This window comes from Colossoma macropomum, unplaced genomic scaffold (genome assembly GCF_904425465.1).
Source record: "Colossoma macropomum unplaced genomic scaffold, Colossoma_macropomum, whole genome shotgun sequence".
Lineage (NCBI taxonomy): Eukaryota > Metazoa > Chordata > Actinopteri > Characiformes > Serrasalmidae > Colossoma > Colossoma macropomum.
Window position 1 is genome coordinate 23,453,122 of NW_023494806.1, and position 25,962 is coordinate 23,479,083.

Sequence of the window (25,962 nt, forward strand, 5' to 3'; positions counted from 1 at the left end):
CACTAAAAGAACCAACATTGTTTATTTTATGTAAACTACATTACCTGTTGGCCCTGTGGTGCTGCATTTAAAACATCTTAAGCTAAAGGCGCTGATCTAAATTTAAATTGATCAGAATTACCAGTTGGTTCTAAAAGAGTCCAACTGTAGTAAAGTTAGTTGCTGTTACTGTGTTGTGTTTAACCCGTGAGAACATTATTAAAGACCGTGTTCAATGCACACAGTGTACTGAAGAGTCATTGGGCTATATAGCCATCCTTAGTTGTAGTTCAGTAGTTCATGGGATTATGGGTAATGTAGTCCTTCTTGGTGAACCTCAGTGCAGCCCTCTCAGTTTAAAACTTTTAATAGAAATACTGATGTTTCCTGTTTATCACAGCACAGCGACTCCTAATGAGCTCAAAGCCCGACATTGGTTCCTGTATGCAGGATGCAGTGTTCAAACTGAAAGCCCGCGCATGCTCAGTGTGTTTCCCTAAACTCGCGGGCGGATGGGCTTTTCACGGCGCGGAGTTTGAAACTCGACTACAAGCAGCACAGTAAGTGATCACAAACCTTACATCAGTGACTGAGCTGTGGCTCCCAGCGTGACTGTTTAGCTGTGCAGGACCCCCGGCCACCGACGGTGGACCCCCATGGTAACCAGACCAACAGCTGTAATAATGGGCTTCGTTATTTCTCTGTTACTCGTGCGGACGTAGAGACCAACAGCGGTAATAATAGGCTTCGTTATCTCTGCTACTCGTGCGGACGTAGAGACCAACAGCTGTAATAATGGGCTTCGTTATCTCTGTTACTCGTGCGGACGTAGAGACCAACAGCTGTAATAATGGGCTTCGTTATCTCTGCTACTCGTGCGGACGTAGAGACCAACAGCTGTAATAATGGGCTTCGTTATCTCTGCTACTCGTGCGGACGTAGTAGCCGCTGCAGAGCTGACCGCTCAGAGCAGGTCCGGCATTGTGGGCTCATTTAGTGCCCAGTGACCAATGTAATGTCCCAGTAAACCCACTGGGCTTCATACACGCTTTTAGTGACGCGGCCAAAACAAAGAAAACACAAAGAGAAAGTAAGCTTAACAGTCCACTGCTTACCGCGCGCGCCTGACATAAAGAGAAAAGTGCCTAAAGAACCGTTCAGTGAGTTTCGCTGTGAGGCGCGTCAACCAATGAAAACGCAGGACGGCGAATACGGAAATCTGATTCGCTCGTTTGAATGCTAGACATGCAAGACGTCTAGACTACTGGCGGCAGCGAAGGAGGAGGATTTAGTTTTCGTTCACATATTTACATTCTAAATATGTATTTCTCTGAATGTTCACTTACTGAATATCCATCCCACCCCCAGTAAAGCCTGCTGTACCACTGAGCTCAGTGTGCTCCTTTAAAGAGGGAATCCCAGCAGATAAAGAATAAAGAAATGGTAAACAGAGTCATTCAGAGTGGTTTGGTGTGAAACGCTCTGTTCTAGATAAACTTACCGAGTCAGAACTGTTCACAGTGGTGGTGATAGGAACCAGACGTCCACCTCTAAAAGCTCCCTCACAGAAAGTTACTACAGTAAATGGTTATGAATTCACTGCCTGATGACTGAGACACTGTTTTATGATAGTTTAGAGAACTTAAACTCCATTCATGGTGGAGGGATACATGCAGGGCGCTGTGAGGCAAAATAGTCCCCAAAGAAAACTTATTATTTCAGATGTTCCACTATTTTCCATCATCAACATTCCATATAAACTCAGAAGACTCGTGTTGGTTCACTGGTGGTTCTGGATAGTAAATAAAATGTCTATATCTGTGTTGTAGTCATGGTGACCCCTGGTTCCTATCACCACCACTGTAAAGACATCTGAACCATTTCACACCAAACCGCTCTGAATCTCTCTGTTCACACCTCACACACTGGTCACTTTTGGAAGGTCAGCTGAATTCCCCTTTGAGACCAGCTGAGTGTTGTTCAGTTGAGAGTACTTTTCCTCTTTCTCCTGGTGCATTTTCACTGCAATCTTCAATACAGATCATCGTGTTTTCATTGTTTTCGTTTTGACCTACGTATGTAATGCTGCCGGTATCATCACAGACATCAAACTGATGTATTGACTGAACATTAGATGGATATTTGACATGAACACATCAGTCAGTATCTTCATACAAAGCAGAGACTAAAGCACGCTTAAAATAGGCTGATCTCCTCTTCTGGTATAATAAACATGTCTAAAAAAGGTGAGCTTAACATTGTCCACTTCGTCCAGTTCAACAGTTTGGAGAGACTTTGGGGAATCTTTTTAAATGAAAATATACAATCTAACTTACACATCTACATGCACCCAACATTTCAGTTTCCACACACTTCATTTATTTATTTATACTTAGTTATTTTTTGTCTAAGTGATTAATTCTGACGGATACTGCCCAAACTTGTGTGTGTGTCTGTAGGTCAGTCATGCAGTCCTGCAGTCCGGTCTCTGTGTCCTGATCTTACTGATGTCTACATTCACTACTGGTAAGAACTGCACTGACACTACTTCATCATCTTATTAAAGACTTTACTCTATTCTACCTGCACTGTGTTACTTTAAGCAATGACAATATGATAAAATCATCTAACTGTTATTTCTTTTAAGTAGCATCTCCACATTTAAAATGGCGATGTATTGTAATTAAATTCATGACTGGAATGTAAAGTACTGGAACTGATAAACCTTCGCTTTAGTGTTTGAGGTCCTTTATCAGTACGCCTCCACTTGCTTGCGGTGAAGACATGACCGCAGTTGTCAACAAGGCGCTGTGCAGGCTGGTGGTGGTTCCATACTGGTGTGGGGTGTGTTCTCATGGCATGGGTTGGGTCCACTGGACCACCTGAACACATCATTGACTGTTTCACTGCTTGGTGCAGTCTTTCATGGACTTCATGTACCCCCACAATGATGAGATGTTCCAGCAGGATAATGCACCGTGCCAAGTTGCATGACATGCACATTACTGTGCTTTCCCTCATCCAACACACCCGATTTAGACATGGGCAGAGCGTGGGGTCTCCAGGACTGACTTTAGGACCCCCTGGTCTATTTAAGTTCAGTAAGTTTGGAGATGTTTCTCTGACTGATGTACAAAGTTCATTTCACTCTTGAGTGTATTTGTATTTGTACTTGCTGCCTTTTCGACTGAGAGACAGAACAACTTCAGCTGATATGTTTCTGACTGAGCCCCTCCCTGATCGAGTTACCATTACACTGCCTTTACTGTGCTTCGGTAACGACTTTGAAAGAGGCTGAAAAATAGAGTGAGCTGGACGGAGATGTTTGGGGGCTCTTTGTTAAACAATGCTGGTTTCTATATTTAATATTCTGGTTTTTTTTTTAATCAGTGAGGCTGGAGAGAGGCAAGTAGTAGCTGGTATTTTATCCATGTTACAGTATAACAGCCTTCCTCTACCACATTCATCATTGGTCAGTTTCCGTCCACAGTACTGCTGTTGTCTAGACATTATGTGGGTGGTGGATCATGCTCAGCGTCAGCAGATAGAGGTCAGTGAATGGACAGTTAAAAGTCCTCACTGATTCAGATTAATTTATTACATTAATAATGTTCACCCCAAGTGTAAGTTGCACTTTACTGTATCAAGCTTTACATGAATTATGTTGTACATCACAGGGCTTCAGTGATGGCTCCGCTCACAGCTTTCACCAAATAGAAATACTTTTTTCTGTATTTTTAATCTAAAAAATCAGACAAAAGAGACAAATACAGCAGAACAGGAAATGACACAGTCGTGCTCTTGCTGGATTTCCTGTCTCACTCGGCACACTTTCGCTTCAGAAAACAAAAAGTTCACTGCTGTTAATCGACCAGCTTACACACGTTTGGTGAGTTCAAAACACACCATTAGAGCTCCTGTGGTGCTCTAATGCTACTGTTTGTGTGAATTTGGCTCTTTAAAGAAGACAAACTTCCAGTTTTTTGTAGTTTCAGTTCAGTTTCCTGCTATGACGTGAGATCCCCTACGCTCTGATCCCCTGTTCGAGTGAAGTTGGCTTTTTAAAAAAGACAAACTTCCAGTTGTAGCAGAGATGAGGGAGTCGAAAGTGTTTAGATGTGTTTAGATGAACTTTTTTGGGACCTGCGACTCTCACAGTGTGCTATTTGTAGATGACGTTTCCTTCAGGCACAGGGCCTGATGACGTCATGCAAAATGATTTGCCTTTGTTATTTATTTTTTGTGTTTAATAGTGTGTCATACAGTGCTATAAAGAGGCGAGACATGACAATATTGTGACAGTGGTCAGGAGAAGAGTCAGGAGAGGCCATATTTCCTGCTTGAAACATGCTCTTTAACTTCAGACACGTCAGAAAAGCCACTGAAAGAAAAAGACTGAAATAGAAACAGGTCTCTCCCAGCCATGTGCTTTAACTTTAAGGTAAACACAAACCCACACTAACTAAATCCATACCCCACACAGTCAGCACATAAAACACATGGAACTGTCTTTAAAGGGGGCGCAGCCAGTTGTAGGACACCACACAGCTCCTCAGCTCCTCCTTTAGATGTCAGCCACCCCAGTGTGTATATATGTATATATATATGTATATATGTGTGTGTGTGTGTAGGTCAGTCATGCAGTCCTGCAGTTCTGCTCTCTGTATCCTGATCTTACTGATCTCTACATTCACTACTGGTAAGAACTCCACTGACACTCCTTGATCATCTTTTTTAACAACTTTTCATATTATTTCCTGAGACAAATCTCTAATTAACAACAACAATAACAATAATAAAAATAATAATATATTATATCATATTTATTAATAATAATAATAATTATTGTTGTTGTTGTAATTATAATAATAATAATAATATTATAAAATACAATTATGTAACTATAATTTTTTTGTATTTTATCTTTTGTATTTTTATCTGTGATTTGCCAAGTAGAAACTATTTACTAACTAATTCAGCTTACACACGTTCGGTGAGTTCAAACACACCATTAGAGCTCCTGTGGTGCTCTAATGCTACTGTTTGTGTAAATTTGGCTCTTTAAAGAAGACAAACTTCCAGTTAGTAGTTTCAGTTCAATAGAAGAATCTAAGCCCACCAAGCCTCGCTAGCTCTCACTGGCATATATGTTACCTCCACAACAGGGGCATAAAATAATCATAACTGAATTGGGCTCAATGTGGCTGATAAAATCCTTTAAAGTAATCCTGATTGGATCTGGGCATTTCTCTTTGGTTTTAGGGCGTTTTCACACTTGAGCCATTTTAGTGTGTGAAGTGGACCACTGAGTCATGGTTTTCTGTGCCTATGTGAACACGACAGAATGAACTCGGACCCTCTGAACGGCCCCAAAAATTAACTGAAATGAAAGTTCAGAAAATTCACCACTGCTCTTTCAAACACACCATTCAATTGCAGACACTGGCTTTCGCTGGGTGGAGCTCAGTAATGAGAAACTGAGTCCTCTTAATAGTTCACTGAGGTCATTTGCAGTTGGTTCCCTTTCAGATTCAGGTCAACAGAACTCAGTTCAGTTCATTTAAAAAGAACTAGATGTGAAAACACCCTAAAAAATTGAGAAAGAATATTAACACTTTAAATGTACAACATGATGACTACACACTTACTCTTCACTCTCTTTCTCACTGAATCTGATTCTGATGTCTGATTCTCTCTTTCAGGGTCTGAATCAGCTGAACCTCCAGTGAAGGTGAATCTTCATGACTCTGCTACTCTGCCCTGCTCTGAGAGATGCTCTGGTTTGGTCAAATGGACCGTATCACATAAAGATGGAGATGTTCTGGCTGAGTGTGATCAGACTTCATGTAGATCAGTGAAGGAGGGATATCAGATGATCCATGATCAGTACCTGAAGGGGAATCTCTCTCTCACCATCACTGATGCTGATTTCACTAAGAGAGGCTGGTACACGTGTGAGTGTGACGGTAAAGATCTCTGTGATGTGCAGCTTCAGATTGAGCGTAAGTGTTTGTGTCTAAATTCTTCACTGACCGTTACTAACAGAACTGCACTGATTTAGAAGCAGTGTTTTGTATCAGACGTGCTCACAGTAGATGAAGAGGTTCTTGATTGTTTTTCTCCTCAGCCTTGAACAGCACAGTTCAGAAAAAGCCTGGTCAGTCTCTGGTCCTGGATTTGGACGTATCAGATCCAGTGGAGGTGATTTATAACAGCACGGGTGCAGCTAATCAGTCCAGTGATCAGATCTGTACAGTGGATGGATGCTCACTAGAGTGTGAACCTGAATATGAAGAGAGAGTGTCGGCAGCTCTTCAGCTGAGAGCAGTGACTCCATCTGATAACGGGGTTTATACTATAAAGACCACCGGGGATGAAGAAGTTATCCACACCTACTCAGTGACCGTCCAAGGTATGAATGAAGGTTTTTTCTCTTCAAGACATGTGTTTAAAGAGTGCTGAGGCTCTGAGGTGGTTTGTAAGCTGACCAAGGTGGAACTGAATACAGAGGTTCTTTATTATGTGCTTTCTGTGTATATAACTATTTGGCCATTAAGCTAAAGGTTCATCATGGGAAAGTTCATTATTATTCAGTAACCACTGTTAATAATGAGGATGGAATGAAGCTGTGAAAGTGGCAAAAAGGAAGTCAGGATCTCTTCATTGCTCCTTGACTGGTAAGGCATTTTGACCTGAATATGGTTTAAATACTTTACCAAAATGTGTTTAAAACACAAAATACTTTATTCATTATAAAATGTAAAAATCGCCTCTCCTCAAAGGTCACTATTTTTATTATGCTTTGGCTAGTAACGTCAAATGGCTGGCTAGAATCAACCCTTCACTGACCATTGGGTTGAACATAATACTGAGCCAGAGCAAGACATAGCCAAGCAGTACTGGTTATTGTCAAATACAAACCGGATTCCAAAAAAGTTGGGACACTAAACAAATTGTGAATAAAAACTGAATGCAGTGATGTGGAGGTGCCAACATCTAATATTTTATTCAGAATAGAACACAAATCACAGATCAAAAGTTTAAACTGAGAGAATGTATCATTTTAAGGGAAAAATATGTTGTTTCAAAATTTCATGGCGTCAACAAATCCCAAAAAAGTTGGGACAAGGCCATTTTTACCACTGTGTGGCATCCCCCCTTCTTCTTACAACACTCAACAGACGTCTGGGGACAGAGGAGACCAGTTTCTCAAGTTTAGAAATAGGAATGCTCTCCCATTCATGTCTAATACAGGCCTCTAACTGTTCAATCGTCTTGGGCCTTCTTTGTCGCACCTTCCTCTTTATGATGCGCCAAATGTTCTCTATAGGTGAAAGATCTGGACTGCAGGCTGGCCATTTCAGTACCCGGATCCTTCTCCTACGTAGCCATGATGTTGTGATTGCTGCAGAATGTGGTCTGGCATTATCTTGTTGAAAAATGCAGGGTCTTCCCTGAAAGAGATGACGTCAAGATGGGAGCATATGTTGTTCTAGAACCTGAACATAGTTCTCTGCATTAATGGTGCCTTTCCAGACATGCAAGCTGCCCATGCCACAAGCACTCATGCAACCCCATACCATCAGTGCTGCAGGCTTCTGAACGGAGCGTTGATAACAACTTGGGTTATCCTTGTCCTCTCTGGTCCGGATGACATGGCGTCCCAGTGTTCCATAAAGAACTTCAAATCGTGACTCATCTGACCACAGAACAGTCTTCCATTTTGCCACACTCCATTTTAAAAGACCCCTGGCCCAGTGCAAACGTCTGAGCTTGTGGAGCTTGCTTAGAAATGGCTTCCTCTTTGCACTGTAGAGTTTCAGCTGGCAACGGCGGATGGCACGGTGGATTGTGTTCACTGACAATGCTTTCTGGAAGTATTCCTGAGCCCATTCTGTTATTTCCTTGACAGTGGCATTCCTGTTTGAGGTGCAGTGACGTTTAAGGGCCCGGAGATCACGAGCATCCAGTAGAGTTTTACGGCCTTGACCCTTACGCACAGCGATTGTTCCAGATTCTTTGAATCTTTTGATGATGTTATGCACGGTTGATGATGATAACTTAAAAGTCTTTGCTATTTTACGCCGGGTAACACCATTCTGGTATTGCTGCACTATCTTTCTGCGCAACAATGGTGGAATTGGTGATCCTCTTACCATCTTGGCTTCAGAGAGACACTGACACTCTGAGAAGCTCTTTTTATACCCAATCATGTTGTCAATTGACCTAATTAGTGTTAATTGGTCTTCCAGCTGTTCGTTATATGCTCAATTTCCTTTTTCCAGCCACTTATTGCTACTTGTCCCAACTTTTTTGGGATTTGTTGACGCCATGAAATTTTGAAACAACATATTTTTCCCTTAAAATGATACATTCTCTCAGTTTAAACTTTTGATCTGTGATTTGTGTTCTATTCTGAATAAAATATTAGATGTTGGCACCTCCACATCACTGCATTCAGTTTTTATTCACAATTTGTTTAGTGTCCCAACTTTTTTGGAATCCGGTTTGTAGGTTTTATGAAATAAATAAACCATTATGACGCTAAAAGTGGAGGAAGTGGGTGGGGTCTACAGCAACTGCTCACCTGTGCTAGCACAGAGAGTATGCTAATACCATTTCTTCCTACTGCTCACTTTTTACATTCATTACAGCCTTCATACCAGCATCACACGCTGTTAAAGTAGAGTTTACCCTTAGAACCACATGCCATGCTACAGGTTTCTAGCCAGATTCTCTACAGAACAGAACGTGCCTGCTGTGTTGTACAGTCTATAATCCTGTAATCAGAACAGCACAGTGGCTAAATCTCAGCAGCAGCACCATTAGCCAAAGGAGAGTCATTTCGGCTCAGCTAGCTACAGGTTAGCTTATAAGTCTCTGTTGAACAGATAAGAGTTCAAAGCTTAATTATAATCTAACTTTACATTACATTCAGTTGTTGTCTAACGTCCATTACATTTCCTCATTCACTGTGAGAAAGCACAGAAATTTAGACTGGCAACTCCAACTCCTCTCCAAATTATCAAACCTCTTGACTTGCTCTTTGTGGTGCATCACTCCTGGGTCTGCATCCAAACAGTAGAATGAAATTTCCTTTTTTATCAGCCTCAATTTTTTCTGATTCCCTGGTCAGATCTCATTGTATAGACTATTTGGACAAATGTATTGGGACAATGCTCCTAATTATTGAGTTCAGATGTTTCAGCCAATGCTATCAGGTGGATAAAATTAAGCACATAGTCTTGTAGTCTTGATAGACAAACACTGGCAGTAGAGGGTCGTACTGAGGAGCTCAGTGACTTAAAACATGGCACTTTCATAGGATGCCGCCTCTGCCACAGTCAGTTTGTGACATTTCTGTCCTGCTAGATCTGCCCCGGTCAACTGTAAGTGCTATTATTGTGGAATGGAAGCATCTAGGAGAAACAACAGCTCTGCAATGAAGTGGTAGACCACCAAACTCAGAGTGAGACCGCCGAGTGCTGAACGGCACAGTGCTTCCAAACTGCCTCTGAAAGCAACATCAGCAAAAGAACTGTGTGTTAGGACATTAAAGAAATTGGTTTCCATGGTCGAGCAGCTGCACACAAGCCTAAGATCATAATGCACAAGGCTGAGCATCGGATGGAGTGGAGTAAAGCAACACCTCTGGACTCTGGAGCAGTGGAAACGTATTCTGTGTTGTGATGAGTCACACTTCACTATCTGTCAGTCTGATGGACGAGTCTGGGTTTGGCGAATGCCAGGAGAACGTTACCTGCCTGACTGCACTGTGCCAGCTGTAAAGTTTGGTGGAGGAGGGATAATGATATGGGGCTGTTCTTCAGGGGTTGGTCTAGAACCCTTAGTTCCAGTGAAGGGAACCCTAATGCTTCAGCACCAAGACAGCTGTACACTTTCAACTTTGTGTGAACAGTTTGGGGAAGAACCTTTCCTGTTCCAGCATGACTGAGCCCCAGTGCACAAAGCAGCTCCATAAAGGCCTGGCTGGGTGAGTTTGGTGTGGAAGAACTTGACTGGCCCTCACAGAGCCCTGACCTCAACACCATCACACACCTTTGGGATGAACTAGAACAGAGACTGTGTGCCAGGGCCTCTCGTTCAACATCAGTGTCTGACCTCACAAATGCTCTTCTGGATGAATGGGTGAAATTCCCACAGACTCTCCAACATCTTGTAGAAGCTTCCCAGAAGAGTGGAAGCTGTTAGAGCTGCAAAGGGGGACCAGCTCCATATTAATGCCTATGGATTTAGAATGGGATTCATAAAAGCTCCTGTAGGTGTAATGTAGAGGTGTCTAAATACTGTTGTCCATATAGTGTATTTACTGTGGGTGCAGGTGGGGCAACATCAAGGAAAGCAGATAGGTAAACACTCAACTAATAATATATTCATGAATATTCATAATATTATCATGGTTCAAGTCCTCTGACCATGATAACATACTATATTACAAGTCTGTGTGTTCTTTGTTTGTAGATGACCAGCCATGTCTGGACACAGATAAAGGACCTGCTGTGCCAGCGTGGATGTTTGTACTGATTGCTGCACTTGTAGCTGTGATTGTGATACTGGCTGTGAAGATTGTGCAGCTGAGGAGAGAAAATCAGATGCTCCGTAACCAGCGCATCTGAGAGGTCATCACCATCCCATCAGTGTCTCCAAAGTTCCTTTTCCCAGCACAGTGTTGCGTTCTTCATCTGCTTCAGTGCTTTAGTGTGGAACATCAATGACTTCTTCACCAAACAGTATTTTTCACTTCCATCTGGTTAGCTTCTTTTTATATAGCTGCCTGATAGCCAGCTAGCTAGCTAAGATTGGATGTGACGGCATAATAGCAGGTGATATTGTGTGAGGAGACCAATGAGTTCGGATGCTACAGTGTCGCAGCTTTTTTTGTCTTTTTTTTTTAAAAACAGCTCTGGGCCACCTCATCTCTGTGTCCCACGGAGGCCTGGCGAAAAAGTCATGAAAGTTAGGATGATATGGCGATCTAATTTGGTCTAAGTTTAGTAGTTAGGGGCTACTTGCATTTATACAGCCACAGCAGCAAAAATAAAACAATTATTATTTTTATTCATTTTCCGTTAGGTCCGTTAAACTCCTCATTGTTTCAGATGAATCAGTCTGTAACTAAAGTGGTTGATCTGATTGATCAGATTCAGTGTGAACTGAAGCTTCATGATTACAGGCGACTCCAGGCAGCTACTGATGTCTTCGCTACTTTGAGTTTCACACTCAGAGAAGTGAAGGAAGTGTTTATGTTGTCTGTCTTCAAAGAAATGAAGCTTCCACTGATGTTACTGAATGTTTGTCCTCTCGATCAGTGTTTGTTCATCTGCTCTGCTGACCCGCAGCTCTGCACAGGTTCTAAGTGTGTCACCAGCAGCACAGTTAGACCCCATCGGCTCATTAACAAACCCTCACTGAGCTAAAACAGCCGTGTCAGAGCAGGAAAACACTAAGAGGTTCTCCAGGATCAAGGATGTAATAGAAGACTAGATAAATATGTGAAAGATGAAAGATTTTGGTATGTAAATGTTTCGTGTGCATTCAAATTGATTTGTATACCTGTGTGTGTGTCATGTTATCTAGATTTACATCTGATACTTTTTAATGTAAATTTTAGACATTGTGGACTTTGTTTAATATAGATTTTGTACTTTGGTGGGTTTGACGTGTTTGTACTTATTGTGCCTCGTATAAGATCTGTTTTGAGAGTAGAACAGACACGAGCCAGACTGAGTTCAGTGGGAGACACAGAATCTTGACAGAATCTTCATTTTTGGATGGAGACATTATTATTATTATTATTATTATTATTATTATTATATATTATTATTATTAGCATTTTAATTTATTTGCCTTTTTGCATGATAATTGAACACATTCTGTTTGTACTGTTTTAATTCATTTCACGGTGAAGTGATACTTAAATCTAAGAGCTCTCGTCCTCATTTTTATACGTTTCAGTCTGATTTGTTTGAAATGTTCGATCGTATTAATTTAAAATGAAGCAGAGTGACGAATGTCAGGTGTTAAACTCCAACATTTCTGATTCTGAGGGCCTGTCAGCCACTTCACCTCTGTGCCCTTTTTGAGTGACATACAGAGAGTTAACCGCTGTTCCTGAGTTCACACCAGCGTTTCTGTGGGTGTGTCTATGTTCTTTCCAGTGTCCCAGTGTGTTCTGTTTACTGAAGCAGGATTAGGCTTGTTTACATCCTACTGATTAATTAAAATCCCAGCTTATTACGTACTAAGACTTATTATTCAGTAACTACAGGGACTTCAGTGCAAACTGGCAGAGCTGCTCGTAGGTTATAGAAGCACACTCATGAAAAAGACGGTTCTTTAGTAAAGAAAATGGTTCTATGTAGAAGCATGAACATTCAAAGAACCCTTTGCATCATGAAAGGGTTCTTCAGACGGATGGAGAATGTGCTGCAGAAACAGTTCTATATAGAATGTTTTTGAAAACAGTTCCATATAGCACCAAAAAGGGTTCTTCTACTGTTATGGCCAATCTTGTCACAGTAGAGGAACCTTTTGAACCCTTTTCGTTTCTAATTGATAATTATAAACAATAGATTCAAATTTGCTGCTGTCATCAAGTTCTAAACGAGGTAATGTTTTTCATGAAATGGTAAATTCTCTTACTTTTCAACATCTGATCTGTGTTCTGTGTTCTGTTGTGAGTAAAATATGGTCTATGAGATTTACCAATCATTGCATTCTGCTGTAAATAAGGTCAGCTGTAATAAAGTCTTTTATGGATGAATTGTTGTAAATCTATGTAATGTGATGATTTCTCAGTTTGAACTGTCTCAGTTTTAGTGTTCAGATTAACCTCGTTATGCTGTTGGGTATATTTTGCTTTGTCCATCTGAATTTACATGAGCAAATCATAAGGCAAATTATTCAGTAACTGCAGGAAATAAATGTAAATTTTTATTTTATTTATTTATGTATTTATTTATTGTAAAAGCTCCCCTCAAATTAACAGAACATGTGTTTATGATACACATATTGCTGTATGCTCACAATTTACTGCTGAAAGCCAAAAATCTTAGACACGCTTTGAATTATTTGGTAACACTTTACATTAAGGGTCGCAAATCAATCATTAATTATATAATAATCAACTATTAGTTTCCCATTATTTAGTTATTAGTTAACTCTTCATTAAGCATTAGCTATTACTTTGTAATTGATTAGCACTTATCAATTAGTAATTAAGTACACTGTTAGGTCATAAGTTAGTTTGTTGTTAGTTTATGTCTTACTCATTATCTGTGTATTAACTGCTGCTTATTACATTGTTAATTAACTAATAAGTATTTTTCTTCATATAAAGAAGTAACGTGATAATTTACTAGCACTCGTGTTAATCTCGCTAATTATCTGTTAATTAACTTTCCATCACCTCCATATATTCAGTTGCTTCACTTTTCTCACTTTGGTTCATTAAAGATGCTTATGGTCACATCTGACCGTAAGATGAGCGCACACACATTCACTGACGGTTTTGTTATTCATCACGTTCATCTTGGCATATCTGTACTCATATCTGGTAGGAGTGCATGTTAATTTGGGCATAAATGCTGGATATGTGGCTAATTAACCAAAACTATTATCAACATAATCTGTAATTGCAAAAATAATAACAACAATAGAAAACTTCAATAATACTCATTTGTGTGCTTGACAGTCCAGTACAAAAGTGGATGTACTGACTTTACATGCACATTGATATAAACAAGTGCTGTAACTATTTCATGTTCCATTTAAAGACACATTACACTGTGCTTTTGTTGTCATACACTGCAATAATACAGCGTTTATTTTAGGGAATTAACTACACTAAACAATCACTCTACTATGTTAACAACACTGAGTGTTTAGTTTTATTTCACATTTTATTTTTTCCAGTTGTTTTCCTTTTAATACTATTCAGTTTGGTCAGCAGGGGAGGAGTGCACTCACTGCTGGACATCAAACTCCACCCATGAGCACGGCCATTAGCTTTCATGCCAAACACTGCCGTTTTATTGGCTGGCTACTGAAACATCTGCATGAATTAGTGTGTGCTTCATGTAAATGATATGTAAATGAGGTGCTGGTGGGCTGGTTTCATGCACTGAAGCTGATTTATCATTTATGCTCAAATCTCCACTTGTTTCCACATCGTGCAAAATTGTTATGAATCAGACGCAGAGCAGTTCATACCTTATAAAAGGCAAAAAAAGTGTTCTTTTTTACGTAACTTTGATGATTAATGGCCATTAGATCTTTACATTTTGACCATCAATTACTTCTTAAATTCTACTTAATCAACCATTCATTGCTTCTTAAATTCCTCTTACTTAATCATTAATTACTGCTTTTGTGTCCCTCCAAGTAAAGTGACAACACCAAAGCAGTAATTAATGTTGATTAAGAGGAATTTAAGAAGTAATTAATGGTCAAAATGTAAAGATCTAATGGCCATGGGCCCTTTTCACAAAGAGTCTTTAACTGTAAACACAGCTGAAATGCTGGGTGTGGTGTAGCCCTGCTTACTGCTGCTGCAGCTGCTCACATCAAGCAGTGTCTCTGTAGTTGTACAACATGCCAGCGATTTCTGTAATATTTCTGTAATATTTCTGTTTTTAAAGAAATTGAAGTTCTTCTGTGTGGTGTGAATTTGGTAGACGTTGTTTAGCTGTAGCTAGGTTAGCTAGCAACGCTAGAAGCCATTTCTAACTGTAGCTGTGTTCCCGAAATAAGGAAGCTAACTTTAGTTAGCTTTCATCAGCTGCTGCCACCAGCCGGCTAACGTGGAGCAGGTTCTGTGACACATTTAGCTACAGGATGCAGAGACTTCTGACATAAACACAAACAAACACTTTCACATGTAAAGTCTATTTTACAGACCTCGTTTAAACTGTATTAGCTTACGGTAGGCTAGCAGGCTACAGTCGCTAATTAGCTAGCCTGCCTTTAGCAGTTTGAGGAGCTCCAGCTTCGCATGAGCAGCAAACTTTAAAGCTAAGTTAGCTCTAACGCTGGCTTAGCTATGTTAGCGATCTGCCAAACAGCATTATTCTTATAGTTTCATGGCGATTTTTGAAACAGCACTTCAGAAAACATCCACCTTTCACTGCTCAGTCAAAAACGAGACTCCTAGCCCAGCTAAAAACATCTGAAAAAGCTGCTTTATGTTAGCCGGGCTAGTCTGGTTAGCAGTAGCTTCTAGCCAGTATAGCTAGCTTAATATAAACACAGTCTATAACATTCATGCTGCTTATAAAAGCTCTTCTTTCTTTTGAAAACAGAAGATTACAGAATCGCTGGCGTGTTGTACAAAGACACAGAGACGGCCTGATGTGAAGCAGCTGCAGCAGAACTGCAGTAAAATCAACATACAGCATTTTAGCTCTGTTTACAGTTAAATCAGCGCCTCCGTCCACTTCTTACTCTCACTGTCACAGCCGAGCAGGAACACTACAGCACAGCTGCTGGAGCTCAGAGTCTGATCGCCACAGTACAGCTGCTGGAGCTCAGAGTCTGATCACCACAGTACAGCTGCTGGAGCTCAGAGTCTGAGCACTACAGCTCAGCTGCTGGAGCTCAGAGTCTGATCGCTACAGCACAGCTGCTGGAGCTCAGAGTCTGATCGCTACAGTACAGCTGCTGGAGCTCAGAGTCTGAGCACTACAGTTCAGCTGCTGGAGCTCAGAGTCTGAGCACTACAGTACAGCTGCTGGAGCTCAGAGTCTGATCACTACAGCACAGCTGCTGGAGCTCAGAGTCTGATCACTACAGTACAGCTGCTGGAGCTCAGAGTCTGAGCACTACAGTTCACTACTAAACACTGACAGCGCGTCTGCAGTAGCTACATGGAGAGGAAGTGAGTTTTACCATGCTAATGCTTAAACCGGACATAATCATGAATCTTGTGAAAAGGGCCCATTAATCATCAAAGTTACGTAAAAAAGAACACCTTTTTTTTGCCTTTTATAAGGTATGAACTGCTCTGCGTCTGATTCATAACAATTTTGCACGATGTGGAAACAAGTGGAGATTTGAGCATAAATGATAAATCAGCTTCAGTGCATGAAACCAGCCCACCAGCACCTCATTTACATATCATTTACATGAAGCACACACTAATTCATGCAGATGTTTCAGTAGCCAGCCAATAAAACGGCAGTGTTTGGCATGAAAGCTAATGGCCGTGCTCATGGGTGGAGTTTGATGTCCAGCAGTGAGTGCACTCCTCCCCTGCTGACCAAACTGAATAGTATTAAAACGAAAACAACTGGAAAAAATAAAATGTGAAATAAAACTAAACACTCAGTGTTGTTAACATAGTAGAGTGATTGTTTAGTGTAGTTAATTCCCTAAAATAAACGCTGTATTATTGCAGTGTATGACAACAAAAGCACAGTGTAATGTGTCTTTAAATGGAACATGAAATAGTTACAGCACTTGTTTATATCAATGTGCATGTAAAGTCAGTACATCCACTTTTGTACTGGACTGTCAAGCACACAAATTAGTATTATTGAAATTTTCTACTGTTGTTTTTATTTTTGCAATTACAGATTATGTTGATAATAGTTTTGGTTAATTAACCACATATCCAGCATTTATGCCCAAATTTACATGCACTCCTACCAGATATGAGTACAGATATGCCAAGATGAACGTGATGAATAACAAAACCGTCAGTGAATGTGTGTGCGCTCATCTTACGGTCAGATGTGACCATAAGCATCTTTAATGAACCAAAGTGAGAAAAGTGAAGCAACTGAATATATGGAGGTGATGGAAAGTTAATTAACAGATAATTAGCGGGATTAACACATAAGTGCTAGTAAGTTATCACGTTACTTCTTTATATGAAGAAAAATACTTAGTTAATTAACAATGTAATAAGCAGCAGTTAGTACACAGATAATGAGTAAGTAAGACATAAACTAACGACAAACTAACTTATGACCTAACAGTGTACTTAATTACTAATTGATAAGTGCTTAATCAATTACTAAGTAATAGCTAATGCTTAATGAAGAGTTAACTGATAACTAAATAATGGGAAACTAATAGTTGATTATTATATAATTAATAATTGATTTGCGACCCTTAATGTAAAGTGTTACCCATTATTTTATAAAAATAATTATTACAGCGCTGATCACTGAAGAGACGCCATCTGTTTAAAAAAATAGTGAAAAAATGGTGAGTTCAGCTTATTATAAGGGTTTAAAATGACATCACCCATCTATTTGACTGGAAAGAAGACAGTTACAGCTCTCATATAACCCCCACCTTTAGAATGTAGCTTATGAAATATGAAAGTTATGAAGAATATGATGAAGTGCCTTTTGGAACCACCGGTGGTCTTAAGAAGTTTAAGAGGTTAACCACCAAACAAAGTAAGAATGAGCCATGAAGAGCTACGGTCAGATCCCTTTACTTTAAGAGCTTCAGACTACAGCCTAAAGAAAACACTTATTTGTGATGTTTTTTGGAGATTGTGGTCAGGTATCTGACCATCCCATGTTCCTAAAACAAAGTGAAAGAAGTCCAGCCTGTCAGTGCAGCAGAGTGAGAAGAGCAGAGTTCAGAGTTTCTCAAGGTGAGTTAACTACGTGTTTTTTTTTTTTGTTTTTGTTTTTTTTTACACTCTGATGGACAGTGCTCGGCAGCTCAACAGTTTATATGTTATTATATCATCCACATACGAAACAAAACTAGTGTTAAAATTATATAAACTGTGTTTGAGACTCAGACAGACTCGTTTCATTCCTCTATAACTTTGTGCTGCTTTTGTAGTTGCCTGTGTTGTCAGGTTTCTGGTGAAATAGAGTCGAATCTGTCACTATTGATTAACATTAAGAGTTCTAGACTGTAGGATTGGATGAAAAACATGAATCAGCACCCTGGACTCTTCACTGTATTAATACTGTTTCACTTTTTTCTGCTTATTACTGCTGTTGTTTAAAAATGTCTGCCAGTCTATTTGTTTGTTTGTTTAGACAGCTGATAGAGGTGACTGAGCAAATAAATCAGCAGCAATTTTTTACAGCTACAAAAACACACACTGCTCCCCCGGATTAGAGTTCACGATGTGTCAAATGTTGGTCTGCAATCAGGAGAACTGTTCCTTTTTCACACCGTTTAGATTCTACCTGACATCCACTTTTTAAATGTCAGTCGTGTTCCGTTTTGGCTGTAACTGTAATGATGCTGCATGGGGCACCAGAGCTTTGTGAAATTAACTTAATTTAGAAAAATTTTTAACTGGGATTTACAACCCCATTTCCAAAAAATGTGAAAAATGTTAATAAAAACAAAATGCAAGGAGGTGCAAATCAGTTAAACCCTATATTTCATTGAAAATAGTACAAAGACCACATATCAAATTTTGAAACTGAGAGATTTTATTGTTTTTTTGAAAAATATATGCCCATTTTGAATTTGATGCCAACAATACATTAAAAAAAAAAATTGGGACAGGGGCAACAAAGGGCTGGCATAGTTGTGTAATGCTAAAAAAAAATCTGGTGGTTGATTGGCAACAGGTCAGTAACATGACTGAGTATAAAGAGCATCTCAGAGAGGCGGAGTCTTTCAGAAGTAAAGATGAGGAGGGGTTCATCACTCTGTGCACAAATCGTGCAACAATTCAAGAATAATGTCAATGTAAAACAGCAAAGAATGTTTGCTTTTCCTCATCTACAGTACATAATATCATTAAAAGACTCAGAGAATCTGGAGAAATCTCTGTATGTAAGGGACAAGGCCAAAAACCAGTATTTGCTGGCCGTGATCTTTGGGCCCTCAGGCAGCACTGCATTAAAAACAGACATGATTTTGTAGTGGAAATCACTGCATGGGCTCAGAAACACTTCTGTAACACACTGCCTGTGAAAACAGTTCATCACTGCATCCATAAATGCAAGTTTAAATAAATGCAAAACTCTACAATTCAAAGGAGAAACTGTACATAAACAGGATCTGGAAATGCTGCCACCTTCTCTGGGCCTGTGCTCTTTTAAAATGGACTGAGGTGAAGTGTCCTGTGGTCCAACGAATATTTGAAAATCTTTTTGGAAATCATGGACACTGTGTCCTCTGGGCTAAAGACCACTCAGCTTGTTATCAGTGCACAGTTCAAAAACACAGCAATGTGTTGTTTCTAAGAATGAATAAATAAATAAATAAATAAGTAAATAAATAAATAATAGATCTATAGAGTGATCTTCTGCGGAGCACTGAGCTCATAGACCTTCTGTTGCGAATATGGTGGGAGGTGTAAATCAGAGCGTTAGCTGGTTCTGGAATGAAGCTTGAATGACTTCACCAGAATAGCACAGGCCCAGCAGACAGCAAAGACTGACCCTTTCCTTCTCTGCCCTTGCAGAGATACTCCTCTTCCTCTCTTCTTCCAGTTTGCTTCATCGTACAGCAGGTAGCAGCGCAGTTCCTGTAGCTGCTGTTTGAAGCTCATTGGCTGAGTTCTGGCAAGCTTAGTTCATACAAAACATCACTGTGTAGTGTTAGACCAGAACACGCAGACCTGCATTTGGTATTATTAGATATTCATGTCCATCTATAGCTATTTGTGATGTATTTATTACATATTTTGATGACACTTTGACCTTGAGAAAAAGACTGTAATGTTTGTCCTGTTGCAGCTTTCCAGTACAGATCTGAGTCAGCAGACCATTCAGCTGATCAGATTTGTGTGACGAATGCACCAGCAGCAGCGGTCAAGTGTGCTGCCCAGGTTTTAACGATGAGGAAGCGCAATAGATCAGACAGTTTCACAATATCACGAGTTTCACGTTCTTCAGCAGAGTTGCGTGTAGAACAGACTGAAACTGAAACTGAAACCATCATCAATGCTTTTATACTTTAACGGCATCATGTTGCCTTCAAGTCCTGTCAGAAATATCATTTATGGATGCACATGAACAGAACCACAATGTTATAGTTTTAAATATGTTTCTCTCTCTCCTCTCCTGGTCAGTACTGATGGTGTGTCTGTAGGTCAGTTCTGTTCTCTCTTTCTCTCTTCTCTCTCTCCTCTCCTGGTCAGTACTGATGGTGTGTGTGTGTGTGTCTGTGGGTCAGTTCTGTTCTCTCTTCCTCTCTTCTCTCTCTCCTCTCCTGGTCAGTACTGATGGTGTGTGTGTGTCTGTAGGTCAGTTCTGTTCTCTCTTTCTCTCTTCTCTCTCTCCTCTCCTGGTCAGTACTGATGGTGTGTGTGTGTGTCTGTAGATCAGTTCTGTTCTCTCTTTCTCTCTCCTCTCCTGGTCAGTACTGATGGTGTGTGTCTGTAGGTTAGTTCTGTTCTCTTTTTCTCTCTTCTCTCTCCTCTTCTGGTCAGTACTGATGGTGTGTGTGTCTGTGGGTTAGTTCTGTTCTCTCTTTCTCTCTTCTCTCTCTCCTCTCCTGGTCAGTACTGATGGTGTGTGTGTGTGTGTCTGTAGGTCAGTTCTGTTCTCTCTTTCTCTCTTCTCTCTCTGCTCTCCTGGTCAGTACTGATGGTGTGTGTGTGTCTGTAGGTCAGTTCTGTTCTCCCTTTCTCTCTTCTCTCTCTCCTCTCCTGGTCAGTACTGATGGTGTGTGTGTGTAGGTCAGTTCTGTTCTCTCTTTCTCTCTTCTCTCTCTGCTCTCCTGGTCAGTACTGATGGTGTGTGTGTGTCTGTAGGTCAGTTCTGTTCTCTCTTTCTCTCTTTCTCTCTCTCCTCTCCTGGTCAGTACTGATGGTGTGTGTGTGTGTGTGTGTGTGTGTCTGTAGGTCAGTTCTGTTCTCTCTTTCTCTCTTCTCTCTCTCCTCTCCTGGTCAGTACTGATGGTGTGTGTCTGTAGGTCAGTTCTGTTCTCTCTTTCTCTCTTCTCTCTCTCCTCTCCTGGTCAGTACTGATGGTGTGTGTGTGTGTGTGTGTGTGTGTCTGTAGGTCAGTTCTGTTCTCTCTTTCTCTCTTCTCTCTCTCCTCTCCTGGTCGGTACTGATGGTGTGTGTCTGTAGGTCAGTTCTGTTCTCTCTTTCTCTCTTCTCTCTCTCCTCTCCTGGTCAGTAACTGATGGTCTGTGTGTGTGTCTGTAGGTCAGTCATGCAGTCCTGCAGTTCTGCTCTCTGTATCCTGATCTTACTGATCTCTACAGTCACTACTGGTAAGAACTGAACTGTCACTACTTCCTTGTCTTTTTACGAACCTTTTCTGAGGCAAAACTCTAATTATTTAATAATATAATTTTTAGTGTAGTAGTAGTAATAACAATAATAATAATAATAATAATAATAATAATAAATTACAAAATACAATCATGTAAGTATTATTTTTTTGTATGTTATCTGCACAAAACATATTGCAATTAAATTGATGAATAATATGTGATTTGCCAAGTAGAAACTATTTACTAACTAATTCAAAGACTTAATTGTTGATTCAACTGACAGCAGAGTGCTAACAATGTTAAATATATATTTCAGTTTTATGTTATTGATATATAATTGTTTTGATTTCTGACAAGGTTCTGCATAATTCTTTCAGTAATAAATAAAAACAGCTACAGACATGTGCAAGTTAATAATGTGATGTCAGTCTTTTTAAAAAGCTGTGTTTTGCCCACCCACCTGTTTTTCGCTGAGTGGAACTCACTAATGAGAAACTAATGAGAGTCCTCTTAATAGTTCACTGAGGTCATTTGCAGTTGGTGCCCTTTCAGATTCAGGTCAACAGAACTCAGTTCAGTTCATTTAAAAAGAACTAGATGTGAAAACACCCTAAAAAATTGAGAAAGAATATTAACACTTTAAATGTACAACATGATGACTACACACTTACTCTTCACTCTCTTTCTCACTGAATCTGATTCTGATGTCTGATTCTCTCTTTCAGGGTCTGAATCAGCTGAACCAGTGTCGGTGAATCTTCATGGCTATGCTACTCTGCCCTGCTCTGATAGATGCTCTGGTTTGGTCAGATGGACTGTATCACATAAAGATGGAGATGTTCTCGCTGAGTGTGATCAGACTTCATGTAGATCAGTGAAGGAGGGATATCAGATGATCCATGATCAGTACCTGAAGGGGAATCTCTCTCTCATCATCACTGACGCTGATTTCACTAAGAGAGGCTGGTACACGTGTGACTGTGATGATAAAGATCTCTGTGATGTGCAGCTTCAGATTGAGCGTGAGTGTTTGTGTCTGATTTCTTCACTGACCGTTACTAACAGAACTGCACTGATTTAGAAGCAGTGTTTTGTATCAGATGTGCTCACAGTAGATGAAGAGGTTCTTGATTGTTTTTCTCCTCAGCCTTGAACAGCATGGTTCAGAAAAAGCCTGGTCAGTCTCTGGTCCTGGATTTGGACGTATCAGATCCAGTGGAGGTGATTTATAACAGCACGGGTGCAGCTAATCGACCCAGTGATCAGATCTGTACAGTGGATGGATGCTCACTAGAGTGTGAACCTGAATATGAAGAGAGAGTGTCGGCAGCTCTTCAGCTGAGAGCAGTGACTCCATCTGATAACGGGGTTTATACTATAAAGACCACCGGGGATGAAGAAGTTATCCACACCTACTCAGTGACCGTCCAAGGTATGAATGAAGGTTTTTTCTCTTCAAGACATGTGTTTAAAGAGTGCTGAGGCTCTGAGGTGGTTTGTAAGCTGACCAAGGTGGAACTGAATACAGAGGTTCTTTATTATGTGCTTTCTGTGTATATAACTATTTGGCTACCAAAACGTGTTTAAAACACAAAATACTTTATTCATCATAAAATGTAAAAATCGTCTCTGGTCAAAGGTCACTGTATTATGTTATGTTTTGGCCAGTCACGTCAAATGGTTGGCTAGAATCAACCCTTCACTGACCATTGGGCAACTTCTGCTTAGCTGAACATCATATTGAGCCAGAGTAAGACATAGCCAAGCAGTACTGGTTATCGTCAAATAGATTTTATTAAATAAATAAAACATCTAACTTTACATTACATTCAGTTGTTGTCTAACGTCCATTACATTTCCTCATTCACTGTGAGAAAGCACAGAAATTTAGACTGGCAACTCCAACTCCTCTCCAAATTATCAAACCTCTTGACTTGCTCTTTGTGGTGCATCACTCCTGGGTCTGCATCCAAACAGTAGAATGAAATTTCCTTTTTTATCAGCCTCAATTTTTTCTGATTCCCTGGTCAGATCTCATTGTATAGACTATTTGGACAAATGTATTGGGACAATGCTCCTAATTATTGAGTTCAGATGTTTCAGCCAATGCTATCAGGTGGATAAAATTAAGCACATAGTCTTGTAGTCTTGATAGACAAACACTGGCAGTAGAGGGTCGTACTGAGGAGCTCAGTGACTTAAAACATGGCACTTTCGTAGGACGCCACCTCTGCCACAGTCAGTTTGTGACATTTCTGTCCTGCTAGATCTACCCCGGTCAACTGTAAGTGCTATTATTGTGAAATGGAAGCGTCTAGAAGCAACAACAGCTCAGCCACGAAGCTGTAGACCACTTAAACTCAGAGTGGGGCTGCTGAGTGCTGAAGAGCACAGTGTCTATCCTCTCTTGAATCACTCACTAAAGAGTTCCAAACTGCAACATCAGCAAAAGAACTGCACATTCGGAGCTTCATGAAATGCATCTCCATGGCTGAGCAGCTGCACAGAAGCCTAGGATCAAAATGCACAAGGCCATCGGATGCTTCGGATGGAGTGTAAAGCGCCGCCACTGGACTCTGGGTCAGTGGAAACGTATTCTGTGGAGTGACGAATCAGCTTCTCTATCTGTCAGTCTGATGGACGAGTCTGGGTTTGGCGAATGCCAGGAGAACATTACCTGACTGCACTGTTCCAGCTGTAAAGTTTGGTGGAGGAGGGATGATGATATGGGGCTGTTTTTCAGGGGTTGGTCTAGAACCCTTAGTTCCAGTGAAGGGGAATCTTAATGCTTCAGCAGAACAAGACATTTTGGACAATTATATGCTTCCAACTTGACTGACCCTCACAGAGCCCTGACCTCAACCCCATCAAACGCCTTTGGGATGATCTAGAATGGAGATTGCGAGCCAGAATCTCTCGTCCAACATCAGTGACCTCACAAATGCTCTTCTGGATAAATGGTCAAAAATTCCCACAGACTCTCCAACATCTTGTAGAAGCTTCCCAGAAGAGTGGAAGCTGTTACAGCTGCAGAGGGGGGCGTGTAACGTAGGTGTAACGTAGGAGGTGTCCCAATACTTTTGTCCATATAGTGTATTTATTGTGGGGTCAGGTGGGGTCAAGTGGGGCAACAGCAAGGAAAGCAGATGGGTAAACACTCAACTACTGGACTGCAGACCTAATTGGCTGAAAATCAAATTTCCTTTTACAGATATTTCCCTACTTCCTTTCCTGTCTCTCTGATTGGCTGTTGCCTGAATTGCTCTACAGGAATTGTGAATTTTTTGAGTCATAATATATTCATGAATATTCATAATATTATCATGGTTCAAGTCCTCTGACCACTCTGGAGCTCCAGTGGGTGAGTTAAATAAACTAAACAGTGTGGGCCCAGCTGTAGTTCAAACGTACTGTATTACAAGTCTGTGTGTTCTTTGTTTGTAGATGACCAGCCATGTCTGGACACAGATAAAGGACCTGCTGTGCCAGCGTGGATGTTTGTACTGATTGCTGCACTTGTAGCTGTGATTGTGATACTGGCTGTGAAGATTGTGCAGCTGAGGAGAGAAAATCAGATGCTCCGTAACCAGCGCATCTGAGAGGTCATCACCATCCCATCAGTGTCTCCGAAGTTCTTTTGCTCATTACTTCGCTCTACCATTCATTGCATGTTTGTGAGAGACACAGGGAGAGACAGAGAGACTCTGCTTTAGTGCTTTAGTGTGGAAGATTAATGACTTCTTCACTAAAAAGTATTTTTGCTCTTTCACTTCCATCTGGTCACCTTCTTTCATATAGCTGCCTACATGTTAGCCAGTTACCTACACTGTAAAAAAAAATGATGTCTGGCAGCAAAAGTTGCCAAATAGTTCCCGTAATTTTACAGTAAAATTCTGTACAGTAGATTACTGTAAAATTACAGCTTTTCCTTGTAAATATTCTGTGTAGTTTTACGGCCAAAGTTTAGTAGAATTACAAATTTTCATTGTTAAAAAACATCTCTAGAATGTATTAAAATCACGGAAATACTGCATAAATACACTTAAAGTCTGCAACTTGAGAGTTGCTAACTTTTAAATAACAGTGTAATTAAGTAATTTCATAGAATTATTTAATCAATTTACAACATGCACCTGTCAAAGTACAGATTTTTAAAGTAAAATAAAGAAACATTATTTATATTAACGGTCACTTTACTGTCTTTTCAATCCTATTAAACATTTATCAATAGACATAATCAGTCAATAAATGTTCTTATCCTACAAATTTACAGTGGATAACAGTTAAATGTTGGTTGATCCGCCTACCAGCTGTCACAATGTACTGTTTATCCACAAGACACCGCTGTTACATCACTGGATTCTACTGGTTAAATACAGAAATACAATGGAAAATTACATGTAATTCCCCAATATTAAAGTAGATGGTTAACATTTTTATTTTGTAAATATTTTTAAGAGGAAAGACAATGTAACAGTGTGGTAAACGTGCCTCTGTCCCAACTTTTTTTGAGTGTGTTGCAGGCATCAAATTCTAAAATTATTTTAAATAAGTTAGTCAGTGAAATCTTTTCTTTATACTGTTGTCAGTTAATATAGATTCAAGATCATTAACAAATCACAGATTCTTGTTTTATCGCATTTTACAAAATGTCCCAACTTTTCTGGAAATAGGGTTTGTATTTTAAGGATTGGGACTTGATCACATCAAATATCTGATAGGATGACACGTCACTGTTCATTCTCACTGTGCACTTTTGTTTTCTTCAGTCTCAGTCCACTCACCCTTAACCGTCTCTACATA

The 25,962-nt window shown here is 40.1% G+C and overlaps 1 protein-coding gene across 3 annotated transcripts in view; it reads left to right on the forward strand.

The window, feature by feature from the left end:
• The first annotated feature begins 339 nt into the window (after positions 1-339).
• LOC118826994 overlaps positions 340-25,962 on the forward strand; it is a 29,936-nt gene continuing 4,313 nt past the window's right edge. The window contains exons 1-6 of one of the 3 annotated variants that reach the window (XR_005008827.1): positions 340-539; positions 2,439-2,505; positions 4,611-4,678; positions 5,682-5,981; positions 6,107-6,391; positions 10,462-11,349. Coding sequence is in view for 1 of the 3 variants with exons in the window: in XM_036598149.1 (XP_036454042.1) it covers positions 4,618-4,678; positions 5,682-5,981; positions 6,107-6,391; positions 10,462-10,616 (801 nt within the window). In the remaining 2 variants the exon portion in view is untranslated. The other 2 variants (XM_036598149.1, XR_005008829.1) reach the window with 2 other exon arrangements.